General features: G+C 37.1%; 1 protein-coding gene across 3 annotated transcripts in view; it reads right to left on the bottom strand.

Annotated features, from left to right (window-relative positions):
• Positions 1-26,336, bottom strand: part of SIDT1 (SID1 transmembrane family member 1) — a 62,718-nt gene that overhangs the window by 19,467 nt on the left and 16,915 nt on the right. For 2 of the 3 annotated variants that reach the window (XM_087716511.1, XM_087716512.1), the window contains exons 5-17: positions 24,899-25,000; positions 23,129-23,212; positions 20,615-20,708; positions 19,783-19,854; positions 19,220-19,313; positions 17,093-17,124; positions 12,312-12,383; positions 9,658-9,806; positions 8,146-8,219; positions 6,580-6,646; positions 4,010-4,083; positions 3,048-3,171; positions 1,931-2,048 (exon numbers count right to left, since the gene is read on the bottom strand). In XM_087716511.1, the coding sequence (XP_087572637.1) occupies positions 1,931-2,048; positions 3,048-3,171; positions 4,010-4,083; positions 6,580-6,646; positions 8,146-8,219; positions 9,658-9,806; positions 12,312-12,383; positions 17,093-17,124; positions 19,220-19,313; positions 19,783-19,854; positions 20,615-20,708; positions 23,129-23,212; positions 24,899-25,000 (1,156 nt within the window). The remainder of the gene's footprint in view (positions 1-1,930; positions 2,049-3,047; positions 3,172-4,009; positions 4,084-6,579; positions 6,647-8,145; positions 8,220-9,657; positions 9,807-12,311; positions 12,384-17,092; positions 17,125-19,219; positions 19,314-19,782; positions 19,855-20,614; positions 20,709-23,128; positions 23,213-24,898; positions 25,001-26,336) is intronic. The other variant, XM_014062050.2, reaches the window with a different exon arrangement.

Raw genomic sequence — 26,336 nt, 5'->3', positions numbered from 1 at the left:
TTTTTTCAAACCAACAGCCAACAGAGGAACCTCAAGACCTCTTAGTTGCAGTAGAAAACTGGATACTATATAAAAACACATTTTGTTCTTATAGATTTATAATTGTTTTTTAGAATTTGTAACAGCACAATTTTATGCATCTTACTCAATTAGTCTGTTAAAACCAAGAGGGCAGACAGCAATTTTAAAATACAGATAGTCCTTGTTTAACAAGCAGAACCACTAAAAGTTACTTATGACCTGTTTCTGATGACTGCATGCATGTACACACTCAACAAATACACATGTCACTGCATTTAGGTGCTTACAACCAGCTCATCTTTATTGCCAGTTTCAGTATTTATGACTTACTACAATTGTTTGCTGTTTTTTGGCCTTTTTGCTCGGTTTCTGGCAAAAAGCACCCATATGAATCCACTGATTCGCTTAATAACTACAGTGTTCACTTACTGGCACGTTTACTTAATGACTGAGATTCTTGCTTAAAGGCTACCATAAAAATCAGGTCTGGTCACATGGGTGCCTTGACTTATGAGCATCATGATTTATGATGGAATTCCATCATAATGGTTGTAAGTAGAGGATTACCTGTACTTCCCCTCCTCCAGAAGAAAATTACATACAGAAGCTGTGTTTGCACAATATATAAATCTAAACTGGAGAGGGTTTGTTTATGTTACAGTCTGTTCTGTGAATGAAGGCATTTATTCAACATTGTTATGTCAACTGAACATCTCATGTAATACTAGTTTTCAGAAAAGAACAAAAAAGCTGTTTTTTCAGGCTCAGAGCATGCAAACGTAACACAGTGATGAAATGTTAGAAACTGGCTCTTCCTGTTTGCTTAACTGCCTGGAGGCTGTTAGGATCTGGATGGGGGCGAACAAACTTGTGCTCAATCCCGATAAGACTGAGTGGCTTTGGATGTTGCCCCCAAAGGACTGCTTGGACAGTCCATCCTTAACCCTGGGGGGTGAAAATTTACGCCCCTCAGAGAGGGCTCGCAATTTGGGAGTCCTCCTGGATTTGCAGCTGAAACTGGAACATCATCTGTCATCTGTGACCAGGGGGGCCTTTGCCCAAGTTCGTCTGGTGCACCAATTGCGGCCCTATTTGAACCGGGAGGCACTTCTAACGGTCACTCACGCCCTTGTCACCTCGAGGCTGGATTATTGCAACGCGCTCTACATGGGGCTACCCTTGAAAAGCGTTCGGAGACTGCAGTTATTTTAGAATGCGCCGCGCAAGCGATATTGGGTGTGCCGAGGTACACCCACGTTACACCTGTCCTCCGTGAGCTGCACTGGCTACCAATTGGTCTCCGGACTCAATTCAAGGTGTTGGTTATCACCTTTAAAGCCCTACATGGCTTAGGGCTAGGGTACCTTCGACACCGCCTGCTGCCACATACCTCCCAGTAAGATACCACAGATTGGGCCTCCTTCAGATGCCATCAGCCAAACAGTGTCAGCTGGCGGGCCCTCGGAGGAGAGCCTTCTCTGTGGCTGCTCCGACTCTCTGAAACCAGCTACCCCCGGAGATCCGGACCATACCCACTCTCATGGCCTTCAGGAAAGCTGTAAAAACTTGGCTGTTCCAGCAGGCCTGGGGCTGTTGATCTCACTGTTGAGGTCCAGCCCCAATTAGAATGAATGTATGAGGGTGTTGCTGTTTTTAACCTGTTTTCTTTTATCGTTCTGTGTTTTTTCTTATATTTTTTGTAAGCCGCCCGGAGTCCTTCGGGATTGGGTGGCATATAAATATATTTAATAAATAAATAAATAAATAAACAAACAAACAAACAAACAAACAAACAAACTGTTTTGCTTTAGTTTTTCTAAAATCTTGAGCAGCCATTAAACCCAACCTGTTCAAAAGGCCAGAAGGCTTTGACTGATCTTGACTGGAATCACACACACCCCCAACTTACCAAACTGGAAATTAGTGTAGTTTGGACAGACGTGGTAGCAAGCGCTGAGGACACCTTCCATCATTAAAGCGACACCCATGGCATAGAAGAGGCCAAAATGCTTAGGGATCCCATATTCCTTGAAGGCAAGACAAGACAGAGGAAGAACCAAGCACTATATTATAACTTATCATTCTGTTTTTTTCATTCAGAACAGGTAAAACAGTTAATAAATGAATAGATAAAACAATTAAAACCCAAATAACAGCAGCTACAATTATTAACAAATAGCTAACTGAAGTAGGTGGACCACACTTTACCATACACTTTATGTGGTCTTTTATTTCCATGTGAAAAATATGAAATTGCCTTCTTAAAATAAATTTACTGTTTGATTGTAGATATTTTTATCCAAATATGTATTTTTGTATGGATTTTTTTTATTTTGCCCTTTGTAAAGGAAAATTACGAACCTAAACAAGTTTTTTATCCTTTAAATCCTCCTTCAGATTTGCTACAGTTTCAGGTTCGTCCTTTATATTTTCTAAGAAAATGTGGCCACTGTACTTCTTGCAGTCTTGCTTACCACTTGCCCTCCCATGCTCCCCCTTCCTCCCACCTCTCTGTAGTCACCCCCCTCCTCGCCCATATTCAGCCTCTCTTTCTTCTCTGAGGTTTCTTTGCAACTCTCAGTCTTGGCCTACCCAAAATTCTCACTAGTTGCTCTCATGCTCAGCCTTTTTCCCACACTAACTTTCTAGGAGGCTGAACGGTTTGAAGGCGAGTGAAGTGCAGAGAAAGCCACTCAGAGATCTCACTGAGAAAAAAGAACTTAGGGAAAACAATTTTGAGCAAGATGCTCTGAGAGGAAAATTAAACACCCTCCCCAACACAAATGCCAAGTCTTTTAAGTTCAACTGCTTGGTTATTAAACCAAAGGCTTTGTAAAATAATCATGAGACTGCAGTCTGCCCAAAGGCATAGAGGCTTTCCTCTATGAAGGAAAGTTAACAGAAAGAGTTATTTCCTTTAGCAAAATGCTTGAGTTCACTGGCATTGTAAGAACCAGAAAAACAGAGGCACTTTATACTAATGACCACGAGGTCACTTTTACCCAGCAAGAAAGTAGGGAGTATACCATTGCACAGATGTCTTTATTTTCCAAGGAACGCCGATGAAGAAGGTCTCTGCACAACACAATCAACAGGAAAAGGACACCCAGCAGCATGTGGCCAATGTTGCTCAGGATGTTGTTGAAAGCACTGCAGAAAAAGCAAAAAAGCCATATAATACATTTGTCTCTGGAACTGAGTGTATAAAATAATTGTAAGGGAATGCAACTATGTAAAATAGTATTTTTTTTCTGTTTATTTCCAAGGATCATTCTAATCCCATGTGCAAAGCTTTTGCAAGTGCTGTCTTTTGCAAAGCTGTGAAGCCGGCAGAGATAACACTGGCTTTGTTTGGCTAACATTGTGAAGAAAAGTAAGGAAAATGAAATAATCTGTCACTTCAGACCCCAGACCTACAAACCCAAGTGCAGCCATCTTAAATGTTTTTCCTAATCAAGAAATGGGGAAACTAATATAGTTGTCCTCTATTCTGATTTCCAGTATTTCCTGAAAAATATTACTATCAGGGGTACCTTGGGGGAATGGAATCCAGGACTATGCCTGCCCCCCATGATTGCTACCAGATCTGGAAATTTTGCCCCCACCCAGTAACTGCGTGTGTAACTTGCCTCTACTCATGTGTGTCGAATTCCTTCAATTCAAGTTAAAAATAGTAAAGTCATAGTTTCCCTGTACTTGGCTTTTGGTTTTCTCATCATTTCTTTTACGGGTTTTTATTCTGTTTTTGTTAAATGATATTATTAATATCAAGCAATATTGCTGTAATAATGGATTCAGGACTGAGCAGAGAGCTGGACTAGAGATGCATTCCAATCCTTATATTCTACAAGTTTATAAACATGCAAAAAATTATATTCATTGCAAACCACTTACCCCACAGAAAATGTCCATCCCCATTTCCCAATTACATAAAAATAAACTCAAATTAGAACCCAAGCCACAAATTGGGAATGATCCTTATGCACACCTTAAGACTCCCAGCGGATGAGCACAAAGGAAGTTATAATAGCAGATGTCCTGATTTCCAGTCACATTCACTACCTAAAAAGTGGGGGGGAAACAACAACCCAGCATAAAGTTTTACTTGTATTCATTGAACATCTCAGCTAAGACGATGAACAGCCAAAAGAGGAAAAACAAGCAATATTTGGTATATCTGAGCTTCATTCCAAGCAGCAGAGCCACTACTTTTAGATCTTCACAGATATTCCAGTTGTATTTGGTGTACTGGATGTACTTCAACAACAGTTCCATGATTTGGTATATTTATTTCATGAGTGCAGCATAGCCAACAGGTACTGAAGGGTGTACATTGCCATTATGTAAAACCAGACAATTTCTGTAGAAGGGTATGTGATAGATTAAATTACAGATTATTTTCACAATTAGCAGCCGGAAATCTGAAAGATACACCCAAAAGTGTTCAGGAAGCAAAATATTTATTGACCAGTGTTATTTCTGTTCCATCTTAGGTTTTTTGAAAAATTTTTGAAACCCACCACTGGTCCTTGGATATGATTATTCTACACTATCATGGTCATATTTATAAAACTCAATGCCTCTGTGAAAGGTAAGGATGACTATTGCGTTTGTGGTGCAATCAGAACATTGCGTATGTTGAAGTTGTTTTAATGCAAACCAAAGATGCCTTTTAAAAAACAAGTTTACATCATATTCTTATGCATGCCAGTGTTGTTTGTGAGGTAATTTAAGGTGGTTCTGACAATAGCAATAGCAATAGCAGTGGACTTATATACCGCTTCATAGGCCTTTCAGGCCTCTCTAAGCGGTTTACAGAGAGTCAGCATATTGCCCCCAACAATCTGGGTCCTCATTTTACCCACCTCGGAAGGATGGAAGGCTGAGTCAACCCTGAGCCGGTGAGATTTGAACCGCTGACCTGCTGATCTAGCAGTAGCCTGCAGTGCTGCATTTAACCACTGTGCCACCTTGACAAGTGTTGTCGGCATCTTCATATCCGGTCACATGGGTGGCAAGCCACTCCCATCCAGTCACATGGGCGACAAGCCACTCCCACAAAGGAGGCCACACCCACAGAGTAGGTTCGAACAATTTTTGAAACCCACCACTGGGGACACCCTTCAATCTCTTCCTCCTCACAAGGGACTCATGGCTACTCAGCCATTTCTCTCCTCCCCTCAACTCAAAATCAGATTCCACCACAGATAGGGTATAATCAGCCTCTTCTAGAATCATAGGGCTGGAAGTGACCTTACAATCTTCTAGTCTAACTCCCTGCTATACTTCCAACCCCCGTAACAATAAGTAAGAAGCAGAAACTCTCCATAATAGTGCCCTCTTCTAGGATTTTCTTGAGTGTTAGAAACCAAGCAGAAATTGGTTACCAAGAAATTTGATGATGGTTGTTTAACTTGGTTGAGTGTCTTTTGTGTTAAACCTAGATTAATAAAGGAGAAAGGAGCATTGCAGATTTGACAATACACTGTTGTAACTTTCAACTCATTTTGTTTTGATACTTCATTTCTGTAAGAGGTCAAATAAAACACAGATTTTACTAATCACTAAAATAAACAGACTAAAATAAAATGTTCTTGAGGTAATAGACATTCATATGCAGGCCTGGATGAAATGTGCCTGCTGTTTGTTATCTCCTTTTAGTGCACTTTGTCTTAAGAGTGAGATGAGTGCTCTCAGCAGTACATGGCACCACTATAAAAGCTAAAAGGTAAATAATTGGAAATGAACCTGTTGTGGCCCAGCAGGTGCCGTTGGAGCTGCCACAAGACTCTGACAGCGAGGGGCTCTCTGAGTCGGCTCTGGAGGATGTGGAGGACTCTGGACAGGGTTCCAACTCTGAGCAGGGCGCAGAGAGGCTGGTTGGCCACCAGGAGGCACGTGAGCCTTGGACCAGTGGGGAGAAGACAAGGGAGAGTGAGCCGGAGGCCAGCAGTGAGTTATTCCTGGATGCACGCCATCGAAGAGCTACTAGGCGTCAGGAACAATTATGCAATTACAGGAGGTGATTGTACTCAGCTGGTGGTCATTAGGCTCCTCTCCAGACTATAAAAAGCTACTTGTGCACACGGCCCTCCTTGCAGAAGTCAACGCAGGATTGAATGTTGGAGGATTGAATGTTGTTTATTTATCCCCTTCCCTTGTTTATTGTAAGCCGCCCGGAGTCCTTCGGGAGTGGGCGGCATACAAGACCAATAAAACTAAACTAAACTAAACTAAACTAACTAGGACAGTACTGGGAGCTTGGCAGGCTGGATTGCTGCCAAGCCTTATCTGTGTTTATTGCTGCCTGAGTTTGTCTGAGTTGCTGCCAAGGTCCTTATCTGTTTGTTTTAATTGGCTTTCAGCCACCGAGGTTTTGGTGTCCTGCTATTAAAATACATTCCATTTAAGCTTGTCTCGGCATTCATTACTGACGGAGGAGCGGGTCAGAACATGAACCTAAAAACAGTCTGCAAAGCAATAGGGCTGAGGAGTAAAAAGTAGGAAAAGATATTAGCCGGGAGGCTTAATTTGTGCTGAGAAGGCACAGGTACTCACCGTCTGGTATGTGATCACCAATTGGATCACAGGTAAAGCATAGAAAACAGCAATTGTGATGATATTCCTACAGAATACAAAGCATCGTATTTAAATTAATGTGTGTGATTCCATTGAACTTTAATAAATGGTCTCATTAGAGTAAATAAAGCAAAAATTAGTTACTTAAACCAAACATAGAGTTAACATGACTATATAAATGCCAAGGTGAATTTAAGATGAGCCCCCTCAGCAATAGGAAAAAGGTGGAAAAAAAGATAGATATATAAAAACACAAATCATGTTTTTTTAAAAAATACCTTCATTTCTAAAGCTGTTAATCTAAAGTTAAAATTCCAGTTGAAGCCAAACTGTCCCAAATAAACAAGTTAAATATATGCTGGTATGTATATATAAGTATCAAAAGCAAGGACAATAATAATGATTACTCTACTCCTACTGTTAATTACAATGATTCTCAAGAAACTAAGCAGGGTCAGACCTCATTAGCATTTGAATAGGAAACAAAAAGGGCTTTTCTACATTTGGAGACTAGACTGGAAAATTTGACTTTATTTGGATCTACTTTTAAAAACTATTTGGACTATTCAAAATGCATTTATCTGCTTGGATCAATTCAGCAGAGTAGCACACACAGAGAGCCACAGAAACAACCTTGGAAAAACTGTGCAGTTATCATCAGTTAGCAAAACATGTTTTTAAGCCTAGGAAATAAAGAAAACATTAGAAACCCAGAGTGTCTCTGCGTTAATTCTCTGGGGTAGAGGTAGAGGAAAGGTAAGGAAGAAAGTAACAAAGAGAAAATCTTGTCAGGCACTGACATATCAGTGTTTCTTAACCTTTTTGCTCTCAACTTATAAAAATGACATAGAACCCCCAAAAAAATTTTCTTTGCATGGGTTATATTTCTTGATATTTACCATATTAAAAATTGCAATTGATGCATTTTACATTGTGTAACAATAACAATATTAAAGACATAAAATATTTTTCATGTAGAAATCTTACTTTTTAACAATACAAAATAATGATGAGAAGTATGACTTTTTCCATTTTTGCTTTACTATCTTTAATATCTGGCAAATGATTTGATTTCATGGATCTCTGAGATGTCTTAGCAGCTCAGGGGTCCTTGGGCTACAATTTAAGAAATATTGGCCTAAATCAATAAAATAGCTTTCCAATCACTCCTGACCAGGCCTAAAAGGCTAATATTCATATTGAGGTGTTGCATTAACTGTCACTAGATTTCTGGTTACTGTGCAGACTGTTGTGGTCCTTGCCTCTAAAGCTCAGGTCCCTGTTACCTCAGTATAAAGTCTGCCTATTCTGGGCATTCACCCCAGAAACAATTAAACAATGAAAGCCACATCTCTTCTAGTGCATCAGTGCAAAATTCTGAAATTTTGCCCTGGGAATCCCATATTTAACCAGTATGAGACTGATGTTATACTCTTATTTCGCAAAGAAAATCTCCTGTAAGGATTCAGTTTAAATTATGAGAAGGTGAGAGAAAGACGAGTTCAGTTTAAAAAAATGAGTTCCATTAACTTGTTAGTAACTTACCAGAAATAAATTTTATACTTTTTGCTTACAATTCTCCGATCTTTTCTGGATAGATCTGACAGATAAAGGAACATCTGAAAAGAAAGAGGACAAAGATATTCATGGTCCTTTAAAAAGATTAAAAGGATTAAAATACAATCTAACTTTTCAGCTCAGGAATGTCATTTCAACCTGTCAAGGCAAGCACATAAATCCAAATTTATTCCCTTAAAGAAAGATAACTGAGCACAATCTCCTGAATTTTAACATATTGTTTTGCCAGTGTGACCTGAACCATATTCAAAAACTGTGCACAATATGTTAATAAAAATTTTATTTCACTCCAGCTCTTAACAGTAAACATTTTGACAGAAAGGATGGAATCACGCAGTTTGTGATTAAACAGAGAATGATTCACAATCACAACCATCATGTTGGGCTAAAATCTGCTTGACAAAGATGACGCTGGAAGGATGGGAAGAAGCAGGAGGGAGGGAGAGGGGGAAGGAGAGAGAGGGAAGGGTAGGGAGGTGATATTGGAGATTCTGGAACTTCCTGTGCTACTTAATGATCACAGTAAAGTTAGATTTGGTTTGTAACTTCTCTTACAGAGGTCCCTAAAAAAAAAACTATGGAGAGTGCAACCAGCCAGTAATGGTATGAGGAGTTTTGTATTATTTTTAATTTCATTTATACTCAAAAATCAAGAATCCACCTAAACCTTTTACTACCCTACTGTTTACAAAAAATACAACTGCCTGAACTAATAGCTTATGTCCTAAAGCTATAGTTACGATGTATTTATTTAGATTATAACCCTGTAAAATTAGATTTTGGGAGCAATTCATGATAAAATGTGAAAGTATAGGGTCAATTTGGTGTACTGGTTAAGGTGCTGACCTAAAAACCAATGGATTGTGAGTTCTAATCCTGCCTTAGGGAGGAAAGCTGGATGGATGACTTAGATAGAATGATGAAGGAGTATTAGGTATAATAGCTGGCTTGAGTTATAGACTAATAAAGGTGGTATTAAAAATATAATAAAAATGATAAATACAATGAAATAAAATAAATAATACTATTTGATGCTAATTATAAATAACAAATGAGAACCTGATTAATTAAATCTTCTTTGGAGGCCAGAGAGTTATAGCTAAGAAGCTTTCTATCAACAAATCTTTGCAGAAACACTCTGACAAAAAATATATGCTTTAGTTTCTTTATGTTTTTATTAAAAGTGTGTTAATTTCTTGGCAAATTTCCTTGGTAGAGAATAGCTTGTTCTACAAAAGTCAGGATCACATTGTTTCCTCATATACATCTGAGCTAAATATTTACAATCCATTATGTTTCAGAATATTTTATTCTTTGAACATAGAAAAGAAGCTGACAATAATGTGTAAATATGTTCCCAATGCAAACAAAGTTTTAGATCTTAGATTGTTGCACTTCAAATATAACTGCAATGATGTACAGAAAGGATATAGAAAAAAAAATCCTATAAAAATGCAAAAAAACATTTGCAAGAGATACCTTAGTGCGGATTACATTCTTGTTGCTTTCAATTTCGGGCATAGTGTCAAAATCACTCTCCTCTTCTACTGAGCTGTCTGTATCACTGCCACAAGGAGGCCTACGACCTAGAGTTGATAATTCTTGACCTCCACTGGAGTTTGATTCATCTGAAAATGAAAATTGTGGTACAAAAGTTGGTTGCTTTGTTTATTTTTATGTGAGTCATGAACACATAAGGCTTGAACAATGAATATTGGACATTTTATACTGCCAAACAACAACAAATGCAAGCAGGCAAGGATCATCATGTCTCTTCAATGTTTTAGTGCCCCTGTGAGATCATATCTTCATAATTTTCACTTCCATCTTCATTTCTGCTTCTTATATGGCTATGGATTCTGCCATGTCTCCATTTCCTGCTCCATCCCTTTGCCCAGAAATAATAATTTGTATGAGAACTTTAGTTTTCCTCATAAGTAGCAGTACTTTTAACAATTAGTTTACTAGCTCAATTTATATTTCAGTTAATAATATTTTAATTCCAGTAAGGCAAATGTCAAGGGCCAATTGTAGCACATAATATCTTGTGTTGCTTTGTCACCCCACACAGAAAGCAGGCAGGTATGATTTTTCCCTTTATGGGTTGGAACATCCATGATGTTGAAGTATTCCTTCTATATAAGAAAAGAGAAAAAAAGAGGGGAAATGGACAAAGGCTGCAGAGATCTTTTCACCTAGTGAAAGGCATTTTTCTGTTTTTGAGAAGATATTGCCAAGCAGAAGCAATGATGACAGCCCAAACTAGGCAAGAATTGTTAAGGAAAGGTGAAAAACAGCTCTTGTCAGAAAAAAGAAAGAAAATGAAAGAAATTTGAGTTATATTTAAGAGGAATAGAACTTGTTAAGGTTAAGTGCTTAGATGGAATTTCTCTTTGATAGGTTTCCATCTTTTACATATTGTCTTGCCCTCTTGTGCTTTAGAGAATAGGTTGTGACAGCCTATTCTTTGCGACAGCATCTCAAATATTAGAAGACTGCTATCATGTCATCATTGGTCCTTTTTGTTAGACAAGACATACTCAGTTCCTGCAAATATTCATCATATGTTGCTCTTCTCTGCACTCTTTCTAGAGTCTCAACATCTTTTTTGTATCATGGTGACCAGACCTGAATGTAGTATTCCAAGTACGATCTTAATAGTGCAGTATATGCTGGTACTAATAGAAAACAGAATAACAGAGTTGGAAAGGACCTTAGAAGTCTTCTAGTCCAACTCCCTGCTTAGGCAGGAAACCCTACACCACTTCAGACAAATGGTTATCCAATATCTTCTTTAAAACTTCCAGTGTTGGAGCATTCACAACTTCTGGAGGCAAGTTGTTCTACTGATTAATTGTTCTGTCAGGAAATTTCTCCTAAGTTCTAGGTTGCATCTCTCCTTGATTAGTTTCCACCCATTGCTTCTTGTCCTGCCCTCAGGTGCTTTGGACAGTGGTGGGTTCCTACGAGTTCAAACCGGTAAACCGGTTCAGCCGAACCGGTAGTAGTTTGGTGGCCTGGGTCACTGGAACTGGCAGCGACCCAGGCCTGCCATGTCCCCAAACCAGTTCTCCATCTTGTTTTTTGTTTCTGTGCATGCACAGAGCAATTTTAGTTCTATGCAGTGTGTTCCTGAGCAAACCAGCAGTAGTCTCTGCCGGAACTCACCCCTGGCTTTGGAGAATAGCTTGACTCCTCTTCTTTGTGGCAGCCCCTGAGATATTGCAACACTACTATCATGTCGCCCCAGTCCTTCTTTTCATTAAACTAGATATATCCAGTTCCTGCAGCCTCCAGTCTCCTAATCATCTTTGTTGCTCTTCTCTGCACTCTTTGTAGAGTCTCCACATCTTTTTTACATCGTGGCAACCAAAACTGAATGCAGTATTCCAAGTGTGGCCTTACCAAGGCATTATAAAGTGGTATTAACACTTCACATGATCTTGATTCTATCCCTCTGTTGATGCAATCTAAGACTGCATTTACTTTTTTGGCAGCTGCAGCATATCTCTATTGCTAATCTGTCTCTGTCTCTCTGTCTCTCTGTCTCTGTCTCTGTCTGTCTGTCTGTCTCTCTGTCTCTCTCTCTCTCTCTCTCTGTCTGTCTATCTGTCTATCTGTCTCTCTCTCTGTCTCTCTCTCTCTCTCTCTCTCTCTCTGATAGATAAGATAGACAGCCAGATAGCCAGTCAAATAGATAGGGGATAGGACTGTTGGGTCTGTGGTGTTATCTGAACTTGGTCGTGTTCATAGATACATTTTATTACCTACAAACTAGGTATCATCAGAGCTACTGCTGCTGAAAATCTTGACTCTGTCATACACAGCATGTACCATGCCTCTTCCCATTTTATTTTGAGACTAACAATTATCTTTTCAGTTGTGGAAAGATGACTCCCTCCACATTAGACAAAGAGTATTAAAAATATGTGTATGTGAGAAAAAGAAGACAAAAGTTTGGACAGAAATGAACTAAAACAAAAATACAGCAGAAAAGATGAGAAACAAAACTGAAAATGACAAATTTGCCCTCAACTTCAAGCAACAGCTCACAGACATAAATCCACTATTTTTACTAGCTAAATACAGGATATAGACATAGCAAACATCTGTGAGCTGAAGAAGTACTGTACCTATAGCTCCATAGCTGCTTCCTTCAGGGGTGCTGGCAGTGATAGGATGAGAAGAAGTCATAGTCCCAGGACCTACAAGGTAAACCAATAAAGAATGGCTTTTTACTTTCAGTTGTCCAAAGGGTCCAACAGAGAGAATAACCAACTATTTTGAATTGAAAAGAGATGTCTCCTTCTATTTGGCTTTAGACATATACCCTCTATTACTATCAGTTTATGACAACCCAATTTTCTGAAAATAGCAAATACAAAAAAGGAATCCTTGCTAAGGAAGGTGGGGGGCCAAGTCCAGAGCAGAATCCTTGAGCTATCTCCAGAATTCAGGCTGAGGAACCTTCTTAATTGCCACATTTCCATTATTTTGACCAACTCAGGCAACAGAAGACAATATTCCTACTTTGGGGGAATCAGAATGCACAAGTCACCTAATGAATTCACATTATAAAGAACTTATGAATTAAATGTTTATAGTTTTCTGTATTGTAAGAAATACATTTATTTCTTAAAAGTTACTTGATAAATTATTACCTGTTGTCTATAAAATTGTTTACTTCTATTTAATAGCACAATTATAATATATGTATGAAGTTTTCAGAGTATGTCGTGTTGGCTGAACATCCTCTTGAGGTTTTCCGCTATTCCTGCAATGTATGGAATGACAATATTGCTTTGCTTATTGTTCTCCTTCATATGTTGCAGGAATATCAGAAAAGCTCAAGAGGATCTTCAATCAATAGAACATAGGTGCAAACTTCAAACCCAAGAATACACTAAGGCAGAAGCTTGTCCACCCCAAGGATAAAATACCCAGATACAAATTGAGCAATGTGATATAGATTGAGATAGATAACATGAGACACTAATGATGGTAGAGGGATGAAAATACAATATCCCCTTTTCTTGCTCATATAATTTCATAGTTTTATAATCTATATCAAGGAGAATTATACATTTCAGTAGAAAAAGAAAAATGAAGAAAAGGTCAGGGCCATTGAGATTACAAAAATCCCTTGATAGTAGAGGCTGCTTGTTCTTTGGTGAAAAAGAGTCAACAAACACTTTCCTCAGCCTTTCGGATAAGCAGTTGGATTGGGCAAGGAAATAGAAAAGGCTGTCTTCAATAATTCATATAAGTTGCCTCATCATACCAGAAGTGACAGAAGATGAAAATCAGCAGAAACTAAGCCTAAATAGAATGAAATGGAAGAGACTGTAGTGATATTGTAGCTCCCCTGGCTGCACTATATTTTTGCACCATGTAGAGTTTTGAGCATACCTGAATGTTAAAATTCCTCTGATTTGTTGTCTAGAGAAAAAATTGGCAAATTTTAATGATATCCAGGGTAGTATCTTTACACTGTATCTGATGAATAAACTTCAGATGAGATTTCTGACTGGCATACAACTAAAGAAAATTAAATAGTTATGTTGCTACAACACAACATGCAATCTTGGAGCTCCAGGATTGCTGTTGATATCTCTGTTGCTGGATGGTCGTTTTGGACCTAAACCGTCCCGTAGAGACGGTGATAGAGAAGAGCATGTCCTGCTGATCTCAGGGACATCGCAAAGTCTCTGATTGATCCAGGAGAAAGCTCTTTTTGCCGGCTACAAGAGAAGCAGCCATTTTAAGCTGTATCCCTGAATGGAAGCTGAGCAGGAGAGAGAGTTATGTCGAAATTGGTGAGATAAATTTTACTATTAGAGAAGAGAACACCCAAAAGATCTAGAGTAAAGTTAAAATTGAAGATAGAAGAGAGTAAGCGGCGGATTAGCCTGAATTATAACTATTGTGTTCTCCTTTTTTCTTTAATTTCATTTCTTTTTTATGGAGGAATTTTTACAAATGCCTCCTACTTTTAAATTGGACTGGTCTTTTTTTTCCTTCTTCCTCTATTTTTCTCCATTATTTGTATTTGTGGACTAAGAATCTTTTCCTACTGAAGGCTCAGCTGGATCGGAATTGCTAAGCATTTTAAACATTTTTTCCTTTTCTCAAACTCGGAGCTTAAAGAGAGAGCTAAAAACAGAGGAAAAAGAAGTAGCACTGCCATCTAGAGGCTGGAGGCTTGGTTACACCTGCTATTTCAAGGCCATTGGCTTTGCTTACCGAAGAGAAAATCACATCTTCTTTATACAGGTGCTCTTTTGAAGTAAAGAGAAAGCCCTGACTTGAAAGATTACACTGAATTTATTTGAAACCTAGCAAAAAGTCTTGGATGTCCTAGTGGCAGTGTTTACAACCTGGAAAAATGGTGCAATATGAAGAAGAAGAGGAATCATGCTAGAAATTCAAAAAGTCCTAATAAGCAGAGAAAGAATTGAATCTGGGGATTATAGACAAAGAACAGAAAGAATTAGTTGAGGATATCGATGAAACAATGATGAAACTTGAAGATAGAGTTCAAAAAAATGCAGAAAAATATGAACAAAGTGACAAGAAAATTGTTGATACTGACAGCAAACCGAGAGTGGAGAAAATGATATGTATGGAATACTGAAAGGAGAAGTAGACGAACTGGATCTCTATCTCATGCTTCAAAACATAGATGAAGAAAGGGGAGAAAGCTTGGCAGAAACAATGAGAGTATCTTTGGCAGAAGCACTAGTGATAACCGAAGGCAAGCTGATGAAAGGAACAGATGGAGGGTTTCGAGTCTTTACAAAATAGGCAATGAACAACAAGTTGCCAAGAGAAGTTCACATAAGACTTATCAAGAAAACACCTAGAATACAGATTTTACAAATGGCAAGAGATATTGGACTGCACTACTACTGGAAGATACAGGATGATGAAATGAAATGTCACAATAAAATTAAGTTAAACTTAGTTAAACTTTGAGTATTATGTATAAAACAAAGTAATAATAGTTATAGTCAAATAAATTATTAATAATGATAATAATGCATTTATATATACTAGATTGATATATGGAATTTTATATACGCTGTAAATGAGGACAATGGAGATGATGTGGAAATGCCTTTTTTTATAAAAGATAAACAATTCTATATAGGATAGAATACAAAGATGTAACACCATTGGATGAGTCCAGGATGATGTAATGAAATGTCATAATATAAATTTACTTTAAATTTAGTATGCTTCACATAAAAAGGATGTAATAATAGCTATATTCAATGAATGTTTAATAATCATAATAATTATATGCATATATATTAGATTGATGATATGAGCAATGGAATGTGTGAAAATGAGTAAGTTAACATATGAAATTAGAGAACAAGAAGATAAACAATTTTATAGGACATGGGATCTATTTAATTAGTGGTTAGATTTAAAAAAATACGGAATTGAAAATTTATTAGAGAATGTTACCAATACCAAAATAATAGAATGATTTAAAATATGATATATTAAAAAAACTTATTGGACATGTTGAAGATGATGTAATGAATTATTATAATATAAATGAACCCATATTTAGAATACCTCGTTTAAAATGAAGAAACAATAGTGATAGTCAAACAAATGAAGTACTATAATAATAATAATGTATACAAATATACTTGATTGAACGGAATGGGAGATGTTTTTTATGTTACATGTTTTGTTTGTTTATGTTTGTTTTAAAAAATAAAAACATATATATATATAAACATTTTTTTCTTTCTTTTCTATTTTTCTATTTTCTTTTGCACCTTCATTTTTTTCTTTTTTGTTTTGTTAGTTGCAGTTTTTAATAAAATTATATGTTCAACATAAGATGTTTATTTTTGATAAATCAGATGGAGTGTCTGGAAGGAGGATGGGAATAGCTTGGAACAGAATGGGTCTTCACTTAATGACTGGCTGGGATTTGATTAACAACTGATCAGGGATGGCCAGGATTGCCATCACTAAGTGATGTAGTAAGTGACTTTGCACTTTACAACCACATGACTTAATGATGAGAGAGAGAGAGAGGGAGAGAGAGACAAAAGATGGAAAAAGAATCAATTTGATGAGTATTCCAGATTTTATTGCAGAAACTATATGAAAGTTAGTAAATAACTGAATTTAAAGATAAACATTCATATTGATAGTCACCTATCCATAGGTGGGGTTCAGCTGACATTACTGCCAATTTGCTCGTGTGCACGGCTTACGCACACACACACTGGATGTGTACGCATGTGTAGTTCAAAGGAAATTGTCCCAAAAAAGATGATGCACTTTACAACCACATGACTTAATGATGAGGGAGAGAGAGAGGGAGAGAGAGACAAAAGATGGAAAAAGAATCAATTTGATGAGTATTCCAGATTTTATTGCAGAAACTATATGAAAGTTAGTAAATAACTGAATTTAAAGATAAACATTCATATTGATAGTCACCTATCCATAGGTGGGGTTCAGCTGACATTACTGCCAATTTGCTCGTGTGCACAGCTTACGCACACACACACTGGATGTGTACGCATGTGTAGTTCAAAGGAAATTGTCCAAAAAAAGATGATGACGGTGATGGCAGTGACCAGGGAACTGGTTTGGGGGCATGGCCAGCCTGGGTTGCTGCCGGTTCTATGACCCAGGCCAGCATACCACTATATGCCGAACTGGTAGGAACCCATCTCTGCACCTATCCCTTATTTGCACTTTCTCTAGGACATTGGCTCCTTCAAGGCATTAATCCACAGCAATGATTGTATAGAGCCTAACAGCATCCCCAACCAAAAATATGTTGATGTTGATGTTTGGGTCCACTTGGAACTTAATAACTCCTGATATGATAACTGAATAACTGTATAATAGCAACACAATATATTAGCATAATTACCATCATCAAGTATTGATGTTTTCCTACGAAATCTGAAATCAAGCACAAATATAACCATATAGATGTCATTAATGGCTCTAAATAGTAAAAGGCAACCATTTATCATAACATTATAACATTTATATAATAGTTATTTTAAAAATTGGCAGGATCATTTTGAATAACCATTTTCATTGTACTGTCACTAAGAAACCAACAGCTATTTTGGCACAAAGTTTCAAGAATATAACCTGCACAATTTGGATTTATAAAAGGATTTAAAACATCTGATATCTTTTGTTTGACAGATTTATTATCCTTACAAAAAGGTGATTGCAAAAAGCCTTTCCTAACACATAAACTGTTTTTTTTTTGGTTACATGTTTTTTTGTTACACATTAATTTTAATTTGTTTGGGTGATTATGAATCGGATTATTTCTTGTTATGAAAAGCAAAAAGATACACGTCAAGGATGCCATTTATGTTCACCTATATTTAGTTTGGTTTTGGAACCGCTGATATGTTCAATAAAACAATGTGATGACATTATAATGGAACAATATATGATATCATATATCATAAAGATGAATGCAATATATTATATGCAGATAATATTTTGAGTCTTTTAAATGATTGTCATATTTTGTATCATTTTTGTAGAGATTTTTCAACAATATAGTAAATATTCACAGTATATAACAAATAATGACAAAATGACAAAAAATGATTTCAAAAATCAGCAAATTGTTTCACCCTAGTGAAAGATGAGCTAGAGAGATGGATGAAATTAACCCTGAGTTTGGGGGAATAAGTAAATGTAGTGAAAATAAATATAACTTCTAGATTCACATTTGAGAGTTATGTTTACTTTGGTTCCATTGAAATAGTTTTTAAAACTTAACTAAACCATAAAGAAATAATAAATATTCAAGATGCTTTCAAAACTACATCCTTACAAGAAAATTGTGATTTTACTTTTCCTAATTTTAAGACATACCAAGACTGCATCAGAATGAAATTATTGGGTATATCTTAAACATGTTCCATTATGGTCTCATGTTAAAATGTATTATTAAATACCTTTAAAGTTCCTGTATGTTCTTAAAGCTAATTACAATAGAAATTTTATTATGTTTCCAATATTTAAAATAATTTGACATGTGGTCCTTTCTAGGTAAGAAATTAAAAATCTGGTTTTCATTATCATAAAAAGTAGACTCATTGGGATAATGTTTATTTAGAAATGCAGGAAAAGACTTTGGATTTTTTATTTTTAGAAAAATGTTTTTTAAACTAATTAAAGTCTTTTTAATTAATTAATGTAAGGATATTTTCAAACATTTAAAAAAGTACCCCAAAACAAACTGCCAAATATCAGTATCTTAAATTGAGTCATTTGTTATGTTCCTTATTTGGCACTGATGTGGAATTTTTATCTGTTCTAGTCAAAGTTTGACCAACAAAGTGTTTACCTAGACTAAACCAATAATTCAGTATTACAGGGAAATTAAACACTAATATTCAAATAAATGTCCATAGTATATAAGTAGTATGGAGTACAGAATTGCTGTATGTATATAAGAAAATGAAAGCTTCAAGAAATGTAAAAATAAATATTTTATGATTTAAAAATCAAATCGAATCTTTGGGACATATTGAACTCTTCTTGATCATTTTTTCTATACTGGAGATGCAGTAAATATGAAGGGACATCCCTGAATGTGCTTTTATGTCTAACAGTAGTTTCTTTTTGGCTAGAGATTAATAATGTGGTGAACCACATTGTTGGAAGGAAATTAACATCTAAAGATGTACCACATATAGTCCAGACTCCAGACAAACAGTTTGTTTATTATTTCTTTGACAGACATTAAGCAATTTGAATGCTAGTAGATATGGAAGAAGGACCATCAGAAAATTCATTTTGTCTCTACACTATATTATAAAAGCAGTTACATTCCTGATTATTGTTATTGTGCTAATGTCATCACAACCTTTCATCTATATACAGTACAAGAGTTTCTTAATTAGTCTATTGCAAGTTTTCATAGTCCAAAGCAGAAGTTGTCCCTGGATCATATGTTATACCATCATACAGGCCTAAACACCTGGATATATGCTTTATTAGTGCTGAATGTTCTATGTACCTGATATATTGCACAAATCCAACCACTAGTGCACCCAGATAGAAGGAGAAGAAAGTCAGAAAACTGAAAAGGATGGCCTGTATATAAACAGTTCCTAGGAAAAAGACACAAGGATATACCATTAGTAAGTGAAGAAATTATAGTCCACTCCACTGCTAATATGTTGTTCGCCCCTCCAATTTCAGGTATTAATGGTAAATGCTCAGTTCTTCCCCTTACTATGTGAAATCCTCAATATTATTCTCCACTTGGAAGATAGATTTGTAAGGTAATTTGCAATCAAGACTTTGACATCTGTTCTATTCGGTGGTTCTAAAGAAAACATTTCTTCAACATCCAGTATTTGTACATGAGTGAAAATCTGTGCCAGATAGAATTACAGCAAATTGAAGGATGAGAGAATCAAATGATCAATTAGCACTTGCAAGTGTGTAATCTCATAATATCACCTGAGTATGTTATGCCTTGTTTTGTATTATTTTAATAAAACCGTATTTGTAGTGATAGTAATGCTTCATTGGTTTTGGTTAACTTTAAGAAAATACAGAATTATGTTTCAAGACCTTTAACTGAAGGTAACACTGTCACTTCAAGATGCTTCATTCGTTGAAGGTTCCATGTGTAGTTAGTCTTTCCTGAAAAAGAGTAACATAATACATACATGCATGTACATACATATGATTTGATCATGCAGAAAGTTTGGAAGTCATGAGATCTGTACCAGACCATGGCTTCCAGAAAGAAAGATATCAAAATAGTTGAGAATTCTTGAATGGAGAGAGAGGAGAGGGAGGGAGAAGAGGAGAGAGAGGGAGAGCATACATTTGTTTGTGGCATTGAGCCACAATATTCTGGAAGGAAAGCCTTGCTGCTAATTGAGGCCTAAGTATCTCAAGGTAGAGTTCTCATCTAAATGGTCTTTCCTCTATCCTAAATAAGAGGAAGCAGCCTTAGTCAGCCCAAAGATTCCCCATTATTGCCATAGTGATCTGTGTAGTTCACACTGTGTTTCTGAATTAGAAAGATAAAAAACTGAGCCACCACTCCTTATATTGTGAAAGTATCTTGACTCACACTGTCTTACATGTCCAGATCAGCATGAAAGGTAGTCAGAGCAGAAGACACTGCATTTAAAGTGAGAGCTTGAGTGGACACACTATTTCATACTTCAGTCAGTGTGTCTTCAGAGTGTCATAAAAGCGTGCCCATCTGGAAACTCTTGCTTCCATTTCCCAGAACATAGTTTGACTTCTTTCAAGGAAATTAAATTTTATGTAACAAATGCATGTCTCACTATGATTGCCATGACAGTCTAGATAGGATAACTACAATGACCAAAACTGAAACATTGAGAGATAGTATTCTTCCTGGCCTTTTTGATCATAACGCACCTACCTTGAATGGAGAGTGGCCTTGAACCACCACAGGTATAGTCCTCTGGCTTTATGACAAATACAACAAAAAACTGTTTGCTTGGGAAGTCCTTTTTCTGTGCAATATAAAAACATAATAATTTTTAATGCTCTTAGACAACTTTAGTTAAGAAAGATAACTGGACAGTAAGGGAGGGGAAAAACAGGAGGCAGTTGATTCCCCATACTGGGGGATCCCCACTTGTCTTCTTAAAAAAAAAGAGTAAATTTTAATCCTTCTATAAGTAAATTGAAATAAAAGCAATTATTCTTCTTTTTCATTATTGTGAAGTCGATTTTTTTAGAGATCTAGGCAATAAATGAAATCATAACAGTGACTGACATACACAATGCCCAGAGAAAGAAAATCCTTTTATTTTTTTTATAAAGTCTTTTCTTGTGAAAGAGGAAATGATTAGATGGAAATTATCCAGAATTCCAAAGGTTTACCATACAGTAGCTATGATTGGCCAGTAGTGACTCTAAAACAACAGAAGAGGTGGAACAAAGGAGTCTACTTCTAAGCCAGTTCCTTTAATACAAAATGAAAGATTTCCTATATTTTTTAAAGAAAAAAATAAAATCCTGCCATTATGTATAGATAATCCAACATCAAGATATATTATTATGCACATTGCAAAAGCAGGTCCACAGATGTGATACTGTGACCTATACAAATATGTAAGATTATCCTGTGCCCATTATTTATTATGGCACAAGACTCATGTGTCACAAATATTCTTTGCAGAGTTGACGAGATTCATATGAAATCAAGTGATCTTAACCCTAACAAATTTATCTTTCCTGGATAAGCAACACTGTAAGCCAGTACATTCTTTAAATTGCCTATAATGTATGCAAAATGGAAAGAAGCCTAAGAAGATTGCAAAATTCTTATCAATGATCATTGCTGGTGTGCTTTCACATTATTGTTTCAGGTTTTTTTTTAAAAAAAATGAATTGCATTTATGATTGTTGATAACTGAACATAAGCAAATCAATAACATTATTTCAGTTAGGATTCCTACCATAATAATAACAGCAGCTGCATGTCTTACACAGCTCCTACACCACAGAAAGGTCTGGTTCTCTACAATGCCCTTTCTTTTGCTGTGCTAGATGAAAGATAAAAGAAAGATCCTCTTCCGAGAACATCTGTGCTTTCAAGATGCCACCAACTATGTGATGGGATAAAGTCTTCTGCCTTGGGCTGCATTGGGCTAGAAGGCCTCCAAGGTCCCTTCCAGCCCTATGATTCTGTCCTCCTTTCCTGCCCATTTTACACAACCATCTGTATTTTCCCAGGCCATTGAATATGACTTATTGTATATGCTCTCTGAGTGCAATTCTCTCTTAACATAAGGTTGCCAAGTTTTGCATTGCATAGTGTGCAAAATTTGCAAGGAATGACTTCCAGCTAAGCTAATCAGTCATGATTATTATCCTGCTATTTCTTGGTTATTCAGTTCTATAGCTTCTCACCAAACTGAATTTGAATGACTTTTTTTTCTTTTAAATGTTTTTGCAATTATAGTATATTTTATGTTATTCAACACTTACTTTTAATTACACTTTCATTTTAGTTAACCATAGAGTTTTTTTGTAGTTCTTAATTTTATAAACATTTGCAGCTTTTATTTTGCCATTTTTTTAACTTTTAATACTAACTGCTATCTTTTAACTCGCTATCTCCACAGACTGTTTTCAGGTCATAGCTATTAATTTCATAATCCCTACATTTTTACTTTATGCTGGCTGAAGACCACAATAAACTATTGTATAACTAAACATTAAAAAAAAATGGAGTTAAGATCTTAATACAGAAACGAGGGTCTTGAGGTTCCAAGAGGTTTAAGTTACCTATTTCAACCCAAATTATTTTCTAAGGAAGGAACTCATAACCCCGAAAAGAGCCATTTGTGCTTTCAAAAGTTGGAGTGCTTGGTGTATTCTGGAGCTGCCAAAGTGGTCCAATGGGCCATGATTCTGTGTTGATGTTTCCCTCAACATTTTCTCAAAACTTTAAATATGCCTCTTCACCCAAGATCATCGGCTATCTCTGGTTTAGTGACCATGCTCTTACTAGTATTCCTAATGAAAATTAACTGCTTGAGACTTCTCAACTGTTTGCAGGTATGTTTTTGTGTGCACATAGTGTAGATGTATTCGACCTCAAGGAAACATACAATATTCTTATATGTTTTTCTTTACAATTGATTCCTTCTCCCTCCCTTTGTTAGACTTGTCCCACATTTCTAAATCATTCCTCATTTGCCTGAAATCAACTTCTCCTGGCTCAGAATTGCCGGCCCTCTCCTGTGCTTGCCAGATTCCCCATGCTCCTCTCCCTAAATATGGACAGATTTTCCCGGCCAAGTTTCTACCTTCCAAAATGTCTCTATCCATCCACATGATTGACTGCAGACAATCCTGATCTGCCTAACTTCCCCCTCCAACAAAAGCAGACTGACTACAGTAGACAGCACCATCCACTCACCTGCACAGTGAGAGCTGCCTGCTTTGTCATGGATTGGTAAACTCCATTAAATTCCACATTATAATCCAAATCATAAACGGGACACTGCAACAGATAAAGAAGCTGATTAGAGAACTACCTCTGCTTGTGTATATTTGGTTATTGAAACAGATTCCTGGCAGGCCTTCCTGATTCTCTCCTTCTCTGGATCACATTTCAGATCAGGGCCATTCAAATTGTTATAGACCTTCACCTTTATTCCCAAGTTTCATTACATCACAGAGCAATTCAGTTGCTCCCAGTTCGAGCCACTTTGAGATTTCTTAATTTGTATACCTTTTTTAAAATGTTTCTGCCTAGAAGGAAGAATTATTAAAGAACACATAGTACTGTTACACAGCACCTTTATCAAAATGGAAGATGATCCTGAAGTTCAAAGAACCCTTCTCCCTAAATGAATACTAGAGAAGAAACAACTCACAAACGCAGACAAAACACCTGTATAATGAGCAGGTTTCCCACTTTCTCAGCTTAAGTTTGCCAAATCCAGGTAAAACTACTTGCAGAAATGCCACCCATTCCTATAAACAAGTAACAATAAAATAAATAGATAGATAGATAGATAGATAGATAGATAGATAGATAGATAGATAGATAGATAGATAGATAGATAGATAGATAGAGTAAGGTAAGGTAAGGTAAGGTAAGGTATGATAAGATAAGGAGTTCTATATACATGTGAATGTGAAGAACCTGAATTAAGCTACACAAGGAACTCTGCATATGTGTGTACAAAGTCACACAAATATGCATGTATCTATAAATATTGTGTTCCCTCCAAGCAGCAGAAATGGGGGCCAGGGGGAGTGAGATTGGGGTGGGTGGGTAAGAGATATCTGAACTGGGAAAGGGGAAAAAGGAACAGACATGGAGGAACTAATGGGAAGGAAAGAAGGAAATTAACGGGAGGAATGAAAAAAAATTACACAGAAAGGATGACTCTTATATGATAGGAAACTCTGCTATCATTTGTGCCTTATGGAAAAGGGGGGACAATACAAATTTGGGCCATGTAGAGTCTGTTTGTATAGCTCTGACTCTCAATAAGGCAGAAACAGTTTTCCCTCCTGAGTAGCATCTGCTGCTTCTTTGTGAGACACTTCAAAAGTAAAACAAGACTGTTTTATCATCACTGCTCTTGCTAAGACTTATTACTGGAAGTTAGTAATGCCACTAACAAAAACAATGTCCTCCCTTCCTCCCCAGCCACTTTGTCAGTCCTCTGAGAAAGATCAAGTCAGGAAACAGCCTCTACAAAGGCTATTGGAACTTGGTTGCAAAGTATGATAACAGAAACTTGAAAGCCCAATTAGAGTTTCTTTCTGTCCTTATACCCAAAAAAATCAAGGTGAGACAATCTTGAGCTTCTTTCTCACCCCCTCTTTTCTTTCATGGCTAAGCGGATGTTAATGTAACCCTTCCTTGAATTCCTTTTTCAGGGTTATCTCTGCATGGGTCCTCTCTGAACTGGACAATTGTCATATTTGTTTTCAGGCATACTGTTTTCTCTCTGTGTCCTAAGTGAACACTAACAACTTTGGGATGTAGATTTGGAATCTACCTGCTTTGAAGGCAGCTCAGATCTGTCAGAATCAGCCCAATTTGACCCAGAATGCAGGAATGGTCCAAATTTGATTCGCAGTTCATATTAAATTGAGCAGCAATAGTACCATAAGCAAAGACAAACACTTCCAATATTCAAGTAGCCTATCATAAACTAGCAGGACTTACCACAATATCTTGGATGGAGACCACAGAGCAGGGATAGATTGTCTTAGAAACCACTCTGACAATGACAGAATCCACATCAGGAGGGAACTGGTACAAAAAGTACTATGAAGGAAGAAAATATGTTTACGATCCTTTCTGCTATAAGGATAATCTTTAAATATGGGTGAGCCCCATTTATCCAAGATAGTCATGCTGAGGCCACCATGCCTCTGAGTCTGTACCTGACTTGCCCTTTGAGTGGTAATATTTAAAGTAGAGCTCTACCCGGGTTTTTTTAAATGTGAGAAGAGATCTCCACATAGTTAATCAGCATAAAACCCAAACCCCAACCAAAAATTAACCCCATAAATACAATCAATAAATAATCCCTCAACTAATAACAGCCCAAATTCCAGAGTGATTCTCAGTCCCAGAGGGCCTATGAAAGTGTATATTATGTGTAAGAAGGATGCTAAATGAAGCAAGTTTTTCAGCTACTAGCCACTTGGGGAACTGCTCTCATAACTACACAATACAACAATTTCACCACAATAAAGCAAGCTTTGAGCTGGTTAGTGCCTGGCTGGAAGAGTTCCAGTTCATGAATATATAATTGCTTAATTTTAATCTAAAGGGAAGATAAAAATAAAATAAAAAATATTATATCTCTAATGGCTTGGAAGATATGATGAAACTTTTACTTAATGAAAGAAATGTCTATAGAGATTCTCAGTCATCCAGGCCATGGTTGACAACAGGGCAAGTCAGGCACAGACCAGAGACATGGTGGCATCAGCATGATTATCTCGGTTAAATGGAGCTCTGTTGTGGCCCAGCAGTAGCCGTTGGAGCTGCAAACAGATTCCAATAGTGAGGGGCCCTAAGAGTCGGCTCTGGAAGACGTGGAGGACCCTGGACAGGGTTCAAACTCCGAGCAGGGACCAGAGAGGCTGGTTGGCCACCAGGAGTTGCCTGAGGCATGGAGCAGCAGTGAAAGCCAAAGGGAGTGTGCCCATGACGTCAGGCCTTGGAGCAGTGGGGAGGAGCTAAGGGAGTTGGTTCCGGACGCCAGGCAAAGGTGGGCAGATAAACGCCGAGAGTAACTACAGAAGATAATTGGACCCAGGTGGTTGTAATTAGGCTCCTCCTAAGAGAGTATATAAGGAGAGACTTTGGGAGGAGGCTGTTTGCAGGATTCAACTAATATACCAACACTGGAGAAGCTCTCAGGTGTATTTCTTATCTTGGAAGTCTGGATTGCTGTCCAGGTCTTGTCAGTATGTTAATTTACTGTGAATAAATTGTCTAGCAGTAATCTTGTCTTGGAGTGCCTTGGTGTACGGAGGGGAGGTCAGAACATGCTCCCCCATATTTAAAGATTTAAAGAACTTCAGAACTGAAGAAGCAAAATGTCTTCATGGAAAAACAAAGCCGGTTGCCCTTTGAAAAATCATATTTG

The sequence above is a fragment of the Thamnophis sirtalis genome, unplaced genomic scaffold (assembly GCF_051295495.1).
Source record: "Thamnophis sirtalis isolate CommonGarterSnake01/CBP01778 unplaced genomic scaffold, rThaSir2_p1.2 scaffold_5, whole genome shotgun sequence".
Lineage (NCBI taxonomy): Eukaryota > Metazoa > Chordata > Lepidosauria > Squamata > Natricidae > Thamnophis > Thamnophis sirtalis.
The sequence above is the reverse complement of the archived record's forward strand: the minus strand, read 5'-3'. Positions and strand labels throughout refer to the sequence as shown.